This window comes from Dermochelys coriacea, chromosome 3 (assembly GCF_009764565.3).
Source record: "Dermochelys coriacea isolate rDerCor1 chromosome 3, rDerCor1.pri.v4, whole genome shotgun sequence".
Classification (NCBI taxonomy): domain Eukaryota; kingdom Metazoa; phylum Chordata; order Testudines; family Dermochelyidae; genus Dermochelys; species Dermochelys coriacea.
In genome coordinates, this window is record NC_050070.1 from 40,640,614 (window position 1) to 40,656,438 (window position 15,825).

At 40.9% G+C, this 15,825-nt stretch overlaps 1 protein-coding gene across 5 annotated transcripts in view; it reads left to right on the forward strand.

Annotated features, from left to right (window-relative positions):
* DLGAP2 (DLG associated protein 2) overlaps positions 1 to 15,825 on the forward strand; it is a 725,030-nt gene extending 709,205 nt beyond the window's left edge. For all 5 annotated transcript variants that reach the window (XM_043510336.1, XM_043510335.1, XM_038397100.2 and 2 more), the window contains 3 exons: positions 6,159 to 6,250; positions 9,989 to 10,141; positions 12,383 to 15,825. In XM_043510336.1, coding sequence (XP_043366271.1) covers positions 6,159 to 6,250; positions 9,989 to 10,141; positions 12,383 to 12,601 — 464 coding nt within the window. In that variant the 3' untranslated portion in view covers positions 12,602 to 15,825. The remainder of the gene's footprint in view (positions 1 to 6,158; positions 6,251 to 9,988; positions 10,142 to 12,382) is intronic.

Here is a 15,825-nt window from a genome sequence, read left to right on the forward strand (position 1 = left end):
GGAGCATATTAGGTTGATCCTCCAGCAGCCTCAGCGTTGAATCCTGCCTCCTCTCATCATGCTGCTGCCACCTTTCAGCTTCAGCCCTCTCTTCAGCCTGCCACTTACTCTCTTCAGCCCGCCACCTCTCCTCCCGATCATTTTGTGCTTTTCTGCACTCTGACATTGTCTGCCTCCATGCATTCGTCTGTGCTCTGTCAGTGTGGGAGGACAGCATGAGCTCAGAGAACATTTCATCGCAAGTGCGTTTTTTTCACCTTCTAATCTTTGCTAGCCTCTGGGAAGGAGAAGATCCTGTGATCCTTGAAACACATGCAGCTAGTGGAGAAAAAAAAAGGGACAGTGGTATTTGAAAAGGCACATTTTATAGAACAATGGTACACTCTTTCATGGTAAACCTTGCTGTTAACATTACATACATAGCACATGTGCTTTCATCACAAGGTTGCATTTTGCCTCCCCCCACCACGTGGCTAACAGCGGGGAACATTTCTGTTCAGCCATAGGCAAACAGCTCAGCAGGAACGGGCACCTCTGAATGCCCCCGTAAGAAAAGCACCCTATTTCAACCAGGTGACCGTGAATGATATCACTCTCCTGAGGATAACACAGAGAGATAAAGAACGGATATTGTTTGAATGCCAGCAAACATACACTGCAATGCTTTGTTCTACAATGATTCCCGAGTACGTGCTACTGGCCTGGAGTGGTAAAGTGTCCTACCATGGTGGATGGAATAAGGCTGCTCTCCCCAGCCTTTTGCAAAGGCTTTGGGAGTATATCCAGGAGAGCCACGAATGCCAGGGCAAATTAATCATTAAACATGCTGGCTTTTAAACTTTGTATAGTATTTTAAAAGGTACACTCACCAGAGGTCCCTTCTCCACCTGGTGGGTCCGGGACGCAGCCTTTTATGGGTTCGGGGGGTACTGGCTCTAGGTCCAGGGTGAGAAACAGTTCCTGGCTGTCGGGAAAACCGGTTTCTCCACTTGTTTGCTGTGAGCTATCTACAGCCTCCTCCTCATCATCTTCCTCGTCCCCAAAACCTGCTTCCGTGTTGCCTCCATCTCCATTGAAGGAGTCTAACAACATGGCTGGAGTAGTGGTGGCTGAACCCCCTAAAATGGCATGCAACTCATCATAGAAGCGGCATGTTTGGAGCTCTGACCCGGAGCGGCCATTTGCCTCTCTGATTTTCTGGTAGGCTTGCCTCAGCTCCTTAAGTTTCACGCGGCACTGCTTCGGGTCCATGTTATGGCCTCTGTCCTTCATGCCCTGGGAGATTTTGACAAATGTTTTGGCATTTCGAAAACTGGAACGTAGTTCTGATAGCACAGATTCCTCTCCCCATACAGCGATCAGATCCCGTACCTCCCGTTCGGTCCATGCTGGAGCTCTTTTGTGATTCTGGGACTCCATCATGGTCACCTCTGCTGATGAGCTCTGCATGGTCACCTGCAGCTTACCACACTGGCCAAACAGGAAATTGAAATTCAAAAGTTCGCAGGACTTTTCTTGTCTACCTGGTCAGTGCATCTGAGTTGAGAGTGCTGTCCAGAGAGGTCACAATGGAACACTCTGGGATAGCTCCCGGAGGCCAATACCATCTAATTGTGTCCACAGTACCCCAAATTCGACCCAGCAAAACCGATTTCAGTGCTAATCCCCTTGTCGGGGGTGGAGTAAGGAAATCGATTTTAAGAGCCCTTTAAGTCGAAAAAAAGGGCTTCGTCATGTGGATGGGTGCAGGGTTACATCGATTTAACACTGCTAAATTCGACCTCAACGCCTAGTGTAGACCAGGGCTAAGTGTAGGCTGGGCCTGCACTCATCTTAAAACAACCCCATGACATTCCTTCCTCCCCTGCAGAACTGACCTATACCCAAATGTAGGGTCGACACTATCTAACACTTGGTCATATTCTCAAGCCATGGGGAACTTTCTGTTCATCGTCACCACGTAAGACTATTAAATCTTTGGCAATGTTCTTCCTCTCCTCAATAAAATATGATGTGACCAGAACTTGGGTTCCACAGTGTTGGAAGTGAATATATTCATACATTGAATATATTCCTCCATTCTTGGAATGTAATAATTCACCACATGTTGTATTCCCTGAATATCTAGTTCCCCAGCTACTTGTGTTATGGTTTACACAGAATTTTCACCACAGTTGAACTGACTTAAGGTAGCAGCTTGGTCTTTTGGGGAGAAGTGTCCCTTGACACAAACATAGGCACGGTCCTTAGAATTAAAAGTAAAGGAGTACTTGTGGCACCTTAGAGACTAACAAATTTATTAGAGCATAAGCTTTCGTGAGCTACAGCTCACTTCATCGGATGCATCCGATGAAGTGAGCTGTAGCTCACGAAAGCTTATGCTCTAATAAATTTGTTAGTCTCTAAGGTGCCACAAGTACTCCTTTTCTTTTTGCAAATACAGACTAACACGGCTGCTACTCTGAAACCTAGAATTAAAAGTGTCTCTATCCAAGTCCAACTTCCTTTCAGGGTTTCCTAATACTAAGGACTGGATGCTTTTTCCTACAGCTGTTAACTATCCATTCAGCAGCACACATTTCTGCACTTCTCAGACCCACAGTACCTTTCGAACAGTGTTCTGGGCGGTAGCTCTATCTGGGTCTTCCTTGTTCATTGGGGTAGACCTCTTTTTATAATTTGGCCTTGTAGCTTCATTGTGATCCTGTGTTTTTAGACCCATGGCAGGGCAGTTATTAGCTTCTATAGGCTGATATATCTCCTTGCTCTGTCCATCTTCCTATTGCAATGGGCTCACCTCTCATGATTCCAGTTCTTTATCTTTAGCCACATGGGACTTCAACTCCAGACGAACCTTAAGCAGATTCTGGGCCTTAGTCAGCTCCTTCTGCAGCAGCAAACACTGCTATTCCCCAGTCTCTTTTTCAACTTTGAGATGGGCCAGCTACTGGTACCACTTTACTGCTTACACTATCATTCTTTCATGTGAAAAGCCTGTCTCTTCCAGCTCCCGCCAGTACTGAGCCATCTGCCGCTGAAGTTCCAGGATTTCAGCCATAGGCACCAAGTTTGTAATCTACCACGGGGTGCTGTCCTCCAGCTCTGCCCAGGCCCCACCACCACTCCACCCTTCCCCCAAAGCCCCACCTGCGCCCTGCTTCTTCTCACCCCCACACCACCCCATCCCCACCTCATTCCACCCCTCCCCCCTGAGCAGGCTGAGCCCTTGCTCCTCCCCCACACCCCAGCGCCTCCTGATGCTGCAAAACAGCTGATCCCCTGCAGGTGGTAGGTGCTGGGAGGGAGAGAGGGAGGAGGTGCTGATCGGCAGGGCCCGCTGGGGGGCAGGAGGCAGTTGGGGGAGGGAGAGGCATTGGTAGGGGCTGTCAGTGGGTGCTCAGCACTCACCATTTGTTTCCCATGGGTGCTCCAGCCCCAGAACACCCATGGAATCAAGCGCCTATGATTTCAGATAGGTTCCTATCAGCAGTAGCAGCCTTCTCCTCCAGCTCACTCTTGTCCATTTCTGCAGAGGTCTGCTGTGTAGCTGAGAAGGTTACTGCCATTATTGCAACTTCTGTTGTGCTTGAGATCTTAGTGTTTGTGCTGTAGGACATCCAATCCTTTGTCAAGCAGTTGACAGTTTCTCTTGGAAGGTCTTTCTGGAGGTCTGGCATGTCAGCCAACCCCTCTATATCAACACAAACTGCCATTTCTGTGTTCACCAACTTATTGTATGATTCTTCATGGGTGTCAGTTCCTGCACTCCTACACTACCCAGCTGCTACTACCAGAATGTATAGGGCAACTGCCTCATGGGCCACTTTCTGGTGCTCACAAGTCAATCTCCAGCTCCTTATCCAGCTCGGTAACCTGCTGTTCCAAGGTATACTTGACTTTCTCTAACTCCAGCTTCTGTTTCAGGCCTTCCTCTATTGTTCTGTGTAAGCAGAGGGTCTCTCTCTTTCCCATACTTCTATTTCAGTATGTTTCCACTTGTCTTTGTAGTAGTTTGCCTCTCCAAAGCAAGCAGATATTCCAATTCCTTCTGTCTGTCTTTTAGGCTGAAGACCTCTTTCTCAAGGTTTTGGATTAGCTTGGCTCCTTCACATATCTGCTGCTTCAATTGCTTCTTCTTATCCTCCATCTGTTCCACCCAGGTACTGAGACTCAGACCATGTCTACACGTACCGTGCGGTGAAGACACTCTATGCCAATGGGAGAGCCATTGGCATAAAAAAAACACCCCCGCAAGCAGCAAAATCTTTGTCAGCAGGAGAAGCTGTCCTGTCTATATAGCCCGGTGCACACTAGCGTTTATGCTGGCATAATTTATGTCTCTCGGGGTAGTTTATTCACACCCCGGAGCGACATAAATTATGCCATCATAAACTGTAGTGTAGACATAACCTCAGTGTCTGGCACATCTCTTCCTGCACTAACTCCTGAGTCATCTGCAGTTAGATTCCTGGGCCTGCCAATTTATTGACTGAGTTAAATAACTTGCTGTCCAATGGGTTTGACTGTCCTGAACAGCTTTTCAAGATGACTTGCGGTTCTGTAATTTTTGTTGGCGTGTGCAAAGTGTTCTTTTGCCACATGGAGATATCTTAATCCATTAAAGAGACCAGCAACCCTGTGCCAGTACCATTGAAATCAACAGGATTTAAATACGTACGCTTAAAGTTAAGCGCATATGCTTAGGTGCTCTGTTGAATTGGGGCCTTTATGGATAGTCCTAAGTATGGGTCAACATGTACCTGCACCGTTCCAGGAAGATCCCTGGGAGGCATTCAGGCTCAGGTCCTCTGAGATTCTTGTAGTAGGGTACTGGGTTCTGGTCAGGATCGGGGCAGCATCCACAGAATTGTTAGTGGAGTTCCGAGTGAAGGATCTTTATCATTTGTGCTTTCAGAGCTAGAGGGTGAAATCCTGGCTCCATTGAAATCAATGGCAAAACTCCAGTGGGGGTTGGATTTCACCAGGAGAGAGAACATTTTGATTGTGAGATTCCCAGACTGGGTTTACAAGGCAGACATCATCTTTTTACCCATAAACTGGGCAAATTTAGTATTAACATCATTCAAAGACAATTAACAGAGAAGTCCAGAATGCCATTTTCCATGCATCACGAAAGCTTATGCTCAAATAAATCTGTTAGTCTCTAAGGTACCACCGGACTCCTTGTTGTTTTTGTGAATGCCATTTTACAAAATCTCTTTTCAGTATAAAACAATCCTTTAAGGAAAACGAATACAATATTGTTCTTGATTCATAATTATTTTATATTAAGATATTAACACATGAGCTAGCACTTAATATTTTATAGAGACTGTGTTTTAGAAAGATGTAGTACTTTAATTAGTTATTAGAATGTTAATGCATGGAATAAGCCCTGGCTAGTTAACAGAGCCCTACAATATGCTCTAAGGCCCTGATCCCAAGCCTGTTGGCATCATCAATAAATCGTATTCCAGTGTGGAGTAAAGATATTATTAGGTTGAGCTTCAGATTGTTATTTGTGCCTGATGATGCTTGTGAGATAAGGTTAGAAAAACTGATGGACTGTGGAGTTGAATAACAATTTAGAACAGTACTTGTGACAATCCACTGGTCTTATTGACTTTCATGGGCTGCAGAAGTACTTAAAATTAAGTGCATACTTAAGTGCTTTGCTGGATAGGGACTAAAGCATTTGCTAAAATCATTTCAGAATGATGACCCTTGGGACTGAGCTTTGGTTTTGTCATTTACTGTATAAATCAAGATTTGCCTTAAAACTAAAATCTGAGTGCCTGCCTCAGCAAGTTATTTAATATTTTCTCAAATCTTTGATTTCCTAGGAAGGGGAGACAGTGTTAGACTCGCTCTCTTTTCCTACGTTAACTGTCTCTGCATTCTTTCCAATTAGTAATGTATTGTTTATTATTGCCAGGGGAGCAGGGAGGTTGGGTATAATGCTATACATAGCCTCAGAGCCTCCTGATAACTACATCTTCCTCAGAAGTAGTTTGTCTACATAGTCTCTAAAACATAACAAAATAGTTACTTATATTCTGAAATAATAGGAGTTCAACGCAGTACTTGTATCTCATTACAGTTTTGCATTAACGTTGCTTCAAAGACACCGGTTGGCAAAAACCTGTCTGCTTGTTCAGTTCTAGGTAAAATCCGAAGTGCTGTTGGAAGTGCTCAGCTCCTTATGTCTCAGAAATTCCAGCAGTTTTATTGGCTTTGTCAACAGAATCTGGTAAGTCAATATCCCTACCCACCTCTTCTAATCCCTCCAATATCCTGGGACTGGCAGCTACAACTGCATGGCATATATATTACTGGATAGTTTAAGCAAGTTGATACCTACACTGATCCACAAAAAATTGGTTTTTACATTCCAGTTCAGAGTCAAATTTAACCATTTAGTTACTGCACCTGCATAAAGTTGTACATGTCCTGCCGTTTCACTTTGGAGGGTTCCTGTGGCCCTTATTTGTCCTAGAACTCTCTTTTTTCTTCTTAAGATGAGTCTGGCCATAAAAATATAGATTAGAGCTTCTTATTTTTCTCACAGAGTAAACGTAATTTCAGGCTAGGCAATTTTTATTTCAGATTAAAGAAAATAAACAAATAGAAACTCTCTGTGAGACAGAAAACACAGTGACTTCATTTTGTAATATTCTGTATCTAAACTGAGAATGGCAGCCACCTAAGTAGTAGGGAAGAGAAGACTTCCCTTGATTTAAAGTTGCAGTACAAGGAGAACAGAATGGCATGTGTTTCGGTTATATAATTACATATATACAAGTCAATGGGAAATTAACGCACGGAGTGCTTGCAGCATTGGGCCCCATATTTTGCCTAGCTAATTATATATAAGAAGTTCTAGAGCTAGAGGAGCTCCAGTGCATTATCTGGTAAAATGACTGTTTTGGAAGTTCCCAAGAGTCTAATTCAGTTCTAAACATTATTTTCATTAATATAATATGACAACAGCTATCAGGGATATGGAAACTGTTGGTACAAGATATTTATCTGTACAAGAACATCATTCTTCTAGTGAAGTACATTTTGTGATAAACCCATTCCTGCTTCCTCAGGTTCATTTTCAACATTGAATATAATCTTTACCTTTTGTTTCCCTCTCTGCTTCTGTTTAAAAAGTGCTAAATTCTGTAGCATGTGTCACAGAAGACATGACCTAGGTGACTATCTATACAAAATTGATCATTCATTAATATTTACTGAATAACCTTTTAAAGGCATGACAGTATATTCACACTGCAGATGCACATTTTGTTGCTTGTCACCTACAAAGTTAAACAGCCAGGGTTTGAAAATTGTATCCAAAATGTTACTGAGAAAGTCATTTAAAAATGTCTTATTTTGAATATTGTGTATGGTCCTGATCCCACCCCTCTGACATCAATGAGAACTTAGCCAGATACAGATCATTTAGCATTAAATCCACCACTTAAATGCAATCACCTCTCTTTGGGGTAGAACACAGCAGCTTTCCAACAGCACACAGTAAGACTAAATAAATATTTAGGACAAGAAGTGGGGAAATTCTACCTTATACCACTTGAAACTACAGTGAGGATTTAGGAAGACAGAATTACCCAATTACCCAAAAAAGAATTTATCCAAGACAATGAACCCTCATCCTTAGACTTGTGAGAAGTGCTCTGAGATCTTTGAGTAGCACAATTGGTCAAGCTCTTGGTTAAAAGTCTCTTAGAAAAGACTCTCAACTGATGTAAATCACATTGCTCTTTCAACTTCGAAGGAGATATGCCAACTTACATCAGCTGAGAATCTGGCCCATACTAACAACTAGAAAGAGCATTGTTGGTTCATTACTACTCCCTACACAGTCACCTGCACCACTGTTTGTAACTGCTGAGTTTTCTTTGATGATTCTTTACCAACGTTCTATTCAGCACAGATCCTGCTCAGCTTGTGAGATCTAATGAGATCACGCTCAAGGTGTCATGGTTGCAGCTGACCAACACATAAGCATTGTCAAGGCCCTTTTTGTTAGTTCTTTGCTCCCTGCAGGATAAAGGCTGCAGTCATAAATAATCTAGTTTTAGCAGCAAAGCCTGAATTCAAAATTAGATACAAACAAATGAAAAGTTGCTGAATAAATTCAAACTTGAACAAGGCTTTTCCAAGCTTAGATGTTTCTAATATTAGTCCTTTTGGCTGGGGTTACCCATCGAAAATAATGTACATTATTGATTTATACATATTAGCAGCAGGAAGCAGCCCCCTTGTGGTCCACAGAATACAAAACAAGCTCCAGTCAACAGCAGCTACGTTGGAAAATATACTGTACTGAAATAGGTATGAGCAGAGCTGGATGTACAGGGGTTACAGAAGAGCCATTGTCTTCAATTCAGAAGGGGATGACAACTCACAATAAGTAGCCTCCATGGGTCTGTAAAGTAAACTGGGAAAATGACAAGAAGGATTGAGAAGGCTGTGTTGTAGTGGAGGAAGAACAGGTTGAAATACAAGCTATATTAAATGTTGTACATTGCCACAAGACTCACCTGGTGGACTGCATATAGGGGACCAATATCTTAAAATGAGTGGAGTCACACCAATTTACATTAGTTCAGGATTTGGCTCCTGTGACTTACTTGGACACAGGCTACAAATTATGTTGGAATAGACACAATTTTTAAATTAAATGTTTTAAGTCCCTCTAAACGTCATCTTTCCCCACAGGAAGTTTCAACTGAATCCACTGAGCTCCCATAAAAAAAGATACTTCCTTTAGCAGCGAAAGGTGGGGTTTCAAGTGAACTAATTAGAGACCTACTCATGAAGGGGGATGTCCTTCCCCCTCCTTATCAGGTGTGGAGAGTTCCACACACAATCCCACTGTGGTTCTTCTGCCTGTAATGGTACAGTAACTAGGGAGGGGCTGTATATGGAATGAGCATTCCTGTGCAGCATACAGTACAGCTCTGTAGAGGTTCCTTGTGTACTGTCCCCTAGGCAGGATTTGGGAGCAGGAATAGAGGCAGTGGATCTGCTTCCATGCAGATTCACCATCCATTGATTCCCCACAGACTGGACTACAGTGTGTGTGGAGGCTGCTGCAGGCAAAGGTCTACTGTGGTGGTTGTAGATTGTCTCCACTGCTGCTCTGTGGCCTAGAGGGAAAGATTCCTTACTGCTGTCTTCACAGAGATCCTTACCACTCAGGCCATCTCTCTTTATAGTCATCCAGCTGGTCCCTACCTGGAATAGCACTCTCAAGAAAATGCCTACACAGCAAAGGGTTATGTCCCCATAATAGCTTTTCTTATATAATTTCCCTTTAGTACCCAAATGGATTCATAATCAGATGAAGGGTCTTCAGGCCAACTCATTACCACTATTATTGGCTGTCCATTAAGTCATACTGCCTGCCCTTGGCATAGAAATGACCTAATCAAAATATCTTGAGGGAAGAGCTTGCCCAGCCCTTTTGGGACCAACCAATAGAACTTTTAAAATCTCTTAGATAAGATATTCGTGCTGTACATAAACCCTAAGACCTGAGAAAATGTAATAGCAACAATAAGCATAAGTTGGAAATTAATTCATAACATGATTATTTTTGTCTTCTACTCAGATATCACTAGTGGAATAAAAAAAATTGGTTTCTCATGTTCTCCTTCCTCTGTAATGATCAGCAAACATAGCCTGTATGACAGCTTACTACATTTTAAAAGTGCAGGTCAGCTTTGCACAAGAATCTGCACAAGCTACAAGAATCAGTATATAATGTATAACTCATAGATTTTGGGGTTGTATGGGAGGCACATATTTTCAGTCGCAGTTCCCAGCCTCATAATTTACATTGCCTTAGCACTGTGTACCACTGTAACAATAGAAACTGTCACCATGCATTTTCAACTGTATACAAAGGCGCTTTAAAGAATGTTGTTCAATGGCTTCTGGTCTATTTATATTTTCTCTATTGTGCATATGTCAGGACCCTAGTGCCATGCCAAGGCCAACTTCCCAGGACCTAGCAGGATTCTGGGATTTATTGCAGCTTTCAATTGAAGACGTCAGCATGAAGTTTGATGAACTGCACCAGCTGAAACTCAATGAATGGAAACTAATAGAATCACCTGAAAGGAAGGTAAGCAGGCCAGATACAATAAAATTTCCCTTCAGATTGTAGTGATAAGGCCTCCTGGTGTTACAGTCAGTCCAGAAAGTCATTGGTTTCAAACCTGAAAATAGAAAGTGACTATTTTCTATTTCCTCATTAACAGATGACGCTGTCCAGAATCAGGGCCTTGAGGTTTATTTTTATTTTCTTCTCCCATTTTTGGTTTAAATTGTAAGATATAAATAATAAAGGTATAAATATCCTTACTAGCCCTGTGCCTAGCCACTGTCATTTGGCCCCTTGAATTCTGATAACAAATGACTAGGAGCAGATTGGAATTGAAAGATGCTCTGATTCATTCAGATTGAAAATGCAACTGAAATAAAGTCCCTCATGCCGTCACACTGTGAGCAGTTAATATCTGGGGACTACATCCTCTACTTCCTTCCTAATGGGGAGATCTGACTCCCCAAGATCTCTGGTTCTCTGGGGCTGTGCACCATCCCCCCAGGACTGCAGATCGGCCTGTGAACCTTGTGTGGATAGAGGTTGCATCCTTGTGAATTTCATGCTGTCTGCATTTGGGCTCTCAGGCTCCACATCCCTGCGCCGCCCCCCCTTGTTCACAGCAGTAGCAGCACAGATTGCAAATGAGCCACAGTGGCAATATTGCTGTGTATCTGCTTTCTTCTTTACGCTCCTGGCTCCATCTCTGCTGTTTACAATATTGTACAAACAGGGAGAGTGTCTTTAGCTTAGAGTCAGTAAAGCTGGACCCAACTGAATACTTGTTTGGTTTTGGAATGCGACAGGAGGTATCTTGTCAGAAGTTGATGTGCTCTTTCACTTCTTCAGGCATTTAGTATAACTGCCTGCTCTTCATCTTGAGTTGCTTGGTCAGGTCGCTGGTGGGTAGGGAGTTTCGCTTTTGCTGATAGTGGGTGTGAAAGTAAAAGATGAGTATAGTGTCAGCATTGGTGATTGTCTAAGGAGGAAACTAAATCCTAGTAGAGAGAGAGAAGATGGGAGGAAGGGCACTGGGATGTAATGTTCCTGACTGAAAATAGCAAATAAAAACAAAATATCTGGCAGAACATGCTTTCAGGAAGAACGGTGCCTGTGTCCCCTCTCAGGACTCTGCAATAAATCCTTTAATTTGTAAAGTTGGAACAAGACTGACAAATACTGTAAAATCTAACCAGTGATAAGTGCATTTGACTATTAGGTTCACCAGTTGCAATAAGAAAACCTACACAATTCATGCCCCTCAAAAGATCTTTATGACATAGGTCTTGCAGTGGATTAAATTAACAATTTACCAGTGTGTCCTATGTAAATAGTGACCCACTGTATCGATAATTATTGCAGCATTAACATGTACTAATGGCGGAAAGCTGCATCATGATAATAATGCCACTGATGCAGGAGGATACATATCATCCAAAGCTTTCAGTTCACAGTCCCACTCAGCAAATGAGTCGAAATGGGAGATCCAAATTTTGAAGTAAAATCTGCATTTCATTTTTCAAACAATATCAGGCTTTAATAGCTGCAGAATTGAGCTACAACAAGCATTATACAAACATGTATTAAGAATCACTTTATATTCTAATAATTTCTCAATATGTTTTTTTAAGGTATTCTGGGCTGATGTATGGAACAATTAGCCCTACATTTCCATCTGTCTAGTTTGTTTTTGTATGTTACGTTTTTGCAATTCAGAGAGGAGACTAAACTAATAGAGATATATACACAGCTGCTATCTCATACCCAGCTGAGGCTAAACTCAGTATGATTAATTTAATTAAAATCCTGTCCTGCTAATCTTAGATAGGCTTTTCATTGGACCAAAACATCCAGATACACTGGTTCTTATCAGCCTGTGTTTCTGAACATAATGTATATAATGATGTGCCAGGTAAAATAAAATTATCACGAAGATGAAAGTGAGGTTTGCAGCATGCATGTGTATAGTACCTGCAATGAGAGTAAATGGAGATATATTCTTTATACTGTGCTATTGCATTACAATGCAATGCATTGGAATTTGCACTGGATTCTGCAATAGCTGGTTTCCCCACCGGTGTCCCCAGAACTGATGGTGATTAATGTTATACATTAATTAGCTCATCTCAGAGTATAAAATGAGCATGTTTATTAGTTGTGTGACAAGTATTTTTTCAATTGATATTTCTCTAATGTGCATGTTTTATTGATATGGTGCCTTTCACATTTAACACACTTTTCAATTTTCAATAACCATTGTAGGAAGAAAGGAAGGTTCCTCCTCCAGTACCAAAGAAGCCCCCAAAAGGAAAATTCCCTATAACGAGAGAAAAGTCTCTCGACCTACCTGATAGACAACGTCAAGAAGCCAGAAGACGACTAATGGCTGCTAAGAGAGCAGCCTCCTTTCGGCAGAATTCAGCCACAGAGCGGGCAGACAGCATTGAGATCTATATCCCAGAAGCCCAAACCCGGCTTTAAAGACAGAGTGCTGCAGAGTGTCCTTTTTTAAAACAAATGCTTGTACAGTTTGTCACTTACCTGGTAATTTTTGTCTCATTCTCTCCACTGAATATGCCCTTGCTGTTGTGTTCTTTGTGCCATAAGCACAGTGGAATGCTTTTGATTTCCTCAGAGTTTGCTGAGCTCATTGCAAGAACTACTTCTTTTTGTATTTATTGGCTGACTTACAATCAGCTACAATGGATAGGGCTTGTTGAGACCTGACTTATCCAATATGTTCTCAGAGGACAACAAGAAACACCTCTTGAGATGGAACCCAGCTTACTTTTTTGTTATTTATATTTTTATAAATTGTGTGATAATTAAGGATAAGAATAACAAACTATAAATGGGTGCATCTCACCATTCACTAGAGGCATTAGCTAATCCAAGTAGAAGGTGCTACAAATGTGAAGTGCAGGAAAGAAAGAACCCATTTATCTCTCTGACCTCCAGTTTCTTTTCCTTGAACCCAGCTAAAATATTTGCCCATGTGCTCTGCCATTCTACTCGTCTTTGTTACTGCAAAATAACATTAGGCCTCTCATGTCAAGTCAAGTTTCTGGAGATGAACAGGAATATCCAGCCACTAAAACTCTGAAGTTCATCAGGAACCAAGAAGCATACAAACCTGGTCCTATTGGGAATGCCCACTGAGAAATGTTTGTGATAGCAGTATAATGACATTCAGAAATCAAAGCAAAATTATAATGCAAGAAAACTTGAGTGATGGGGAAAGGAAAGTGGAAGCCTTAAAAAGTTAGATCTTCTGTAGCAAGATGTGTAAAGAGAACAGTTATACTTACTCCTTTGGAACACTCATTGCATTTTAACAGTTCTTTTATGTGTTAACTTTTTATTTTACCAACCTCTCTTTAATTTCAAAAGCTATGCTACATGTGATATTTTAAACTCTCAGAATGCTATATCAATTGAGTTTCCAGGGTATCCTTGAAAAAAAATATTTGCTTGTTTAAAATGCCAGTTGTGATGTTGTAACCAGTTTAAGAAATATGAATGTGAGTGGTAAGTATATCTAAGTTTAAATGGTTATCTTAAGGTAAAGGTGAACTGTGGTTTACATTTTTTTCCAGAAATCTTTTTCCTATGCAGTATCAGTTAAGGCAAGATTATTCTCTTGCTTGTGTCAGACTTAAAGAAATGATTTGATTGTAAAGTGACTTCCAGATATGGAATATAAGGAAAGTAATTTTTTCAAGCCTCTGATTATTACAAGAGAAAAGTAGGAACCACTACAATCATGAGGCTTTAAATGTTCATTTGAAATAAATTTAGATAGTATTATTCCACTTCATTTACCTTCCCAGACATAATTGAGCATCCCAGCTCTTAGAAGGCTTCAGATAAAAATGTAATAAAAGATATAACCCACAGATCCTGATACCAGGGTTCTGATTACTACTCTAAGTCAAAAGAGTATTACAACTATGGCACAGATAGTCCCAACTAACACATTTTTTGTTTACTGCTTTAACAAATACTATGTACTTAGCCATAGGCAGAAAGGCTACTTAATTATACTCCAGCACTTTGGTTTGTTCACCTTGATGAGCACTTTAAATATGTACTTGGTACACCCTGCAGCCTGCCACATGACTGAGAACATTAAGTAACACAGGTTACATAGATCTGACATTGCTTCAAATCTGGGTTTATTTTCTTGGGTTTTTTTCCTTCTGAGCATTTTGTTAAGCATGAGTTCTGGTTTTGGATCAAAGCTGATATAAGCATGTTTAGCTTCAAGATATGAATCTTTAGAGTTGAATAGCTGAGAAGTTTCTGTAAGGAGAAAACTCTGTAAATTGAGCCTGATATCTGGTATATATTTTACCAAATAGCCTTAATCTATATTTGGAAGCAAAAACCAAGATGAATGTATATCCTTCCAAAAACAACAACAACAAAAAACCCCTCCCTGAAATATTCTTATATAAATGAAAACTTATTATACCCTCACCCCCAGGGTGTTCAAAGTGTTTTCTGTATATGGAAAGAGCTGAATCCTGGGTAGTGTACAATATTGATGCTGCTTCCTATATTTGTTGTACTATTTTAAATACAAATGTTAAATACCTATTGGCATCTTTAATCTTTAAAAGTGATATTTAATGTTAAGTGGAGCTGCGAATTAGAACTATCCACATGAAAATAAAGCCAGAGTATTTCCTAGATGTAGGAAATTTAAAATAGACCTATATATATATTTATGGCACCTGATATGTTTTATCTAATTTCCTTGGATACTTCCAGGCTAAATCACACTTGTTTTATTCACTTGAGTAATCCCACATAAGACAAAGGGATCACATGATTAAGGCACACAGCATTTGACCTGTCAGTATTCAGAACTTGTAAAGTCCAATTGTAAAAATTAGACTAGCAGTTAAATTTAGATCCCAGATTATGTTATAACGTTGACTTGGAGCAGTCCGTAAAGGTTTTAATTTCACATCAGATTTTGGTAAATATTCTGGGGTATTTTATGTTAGTATGTCATCATACAAAATTGGACTCTAAATGTCTGGCTAAAACAGACCTGTGTGAGCAAATTAGACCCTAAATTTTACAATGTCCATGCAATGATGGGAATATGCTCACCGTGAGTCTTTGGATATGTATTATTCCCTGTTTGTTCCACCTCTTTGTTCCAAAGAAGAAGAATTAAAAGTAAAATAGATGCCTACTGCTAAATCTGATAAAATGTTATCTGTGCATGTTACATTTTTAAGTGCAATATATTCAACTTGTTGTGCAGGTAACATTCTATCAATAAAGGCAGATGATAAGCCATGTTTACCTATGTATTGTACATCTAATTAGTTGGAAAAAATAAAATTATGTTTATAATACTTGTGTTGAAAGTCAGTCACACCCAATCTGCTTGAATCATTGCTATAAGATATACAGTATTCAATAACTATTGCTTACAGACAAGTCCTGTCAAATCTGGAAATTGCATTCATTTCATGCATAGGAATGGATTACAGGACCAGGTAGGAGAAAATTCAGTAACTTACAATGTTCTATTAACATAATACACTTCTACCTCGATATAACGTGGTCCACGGGAGCCAAAATATCTTACCGCATTAGATGTGAAACCGCGTTATGTCGAACTTGCTTTGGCCCCCCTGCTCCTTGTCCCCTGATGGCCCCCTCCAGAGACCCCCCCATCCCTAATC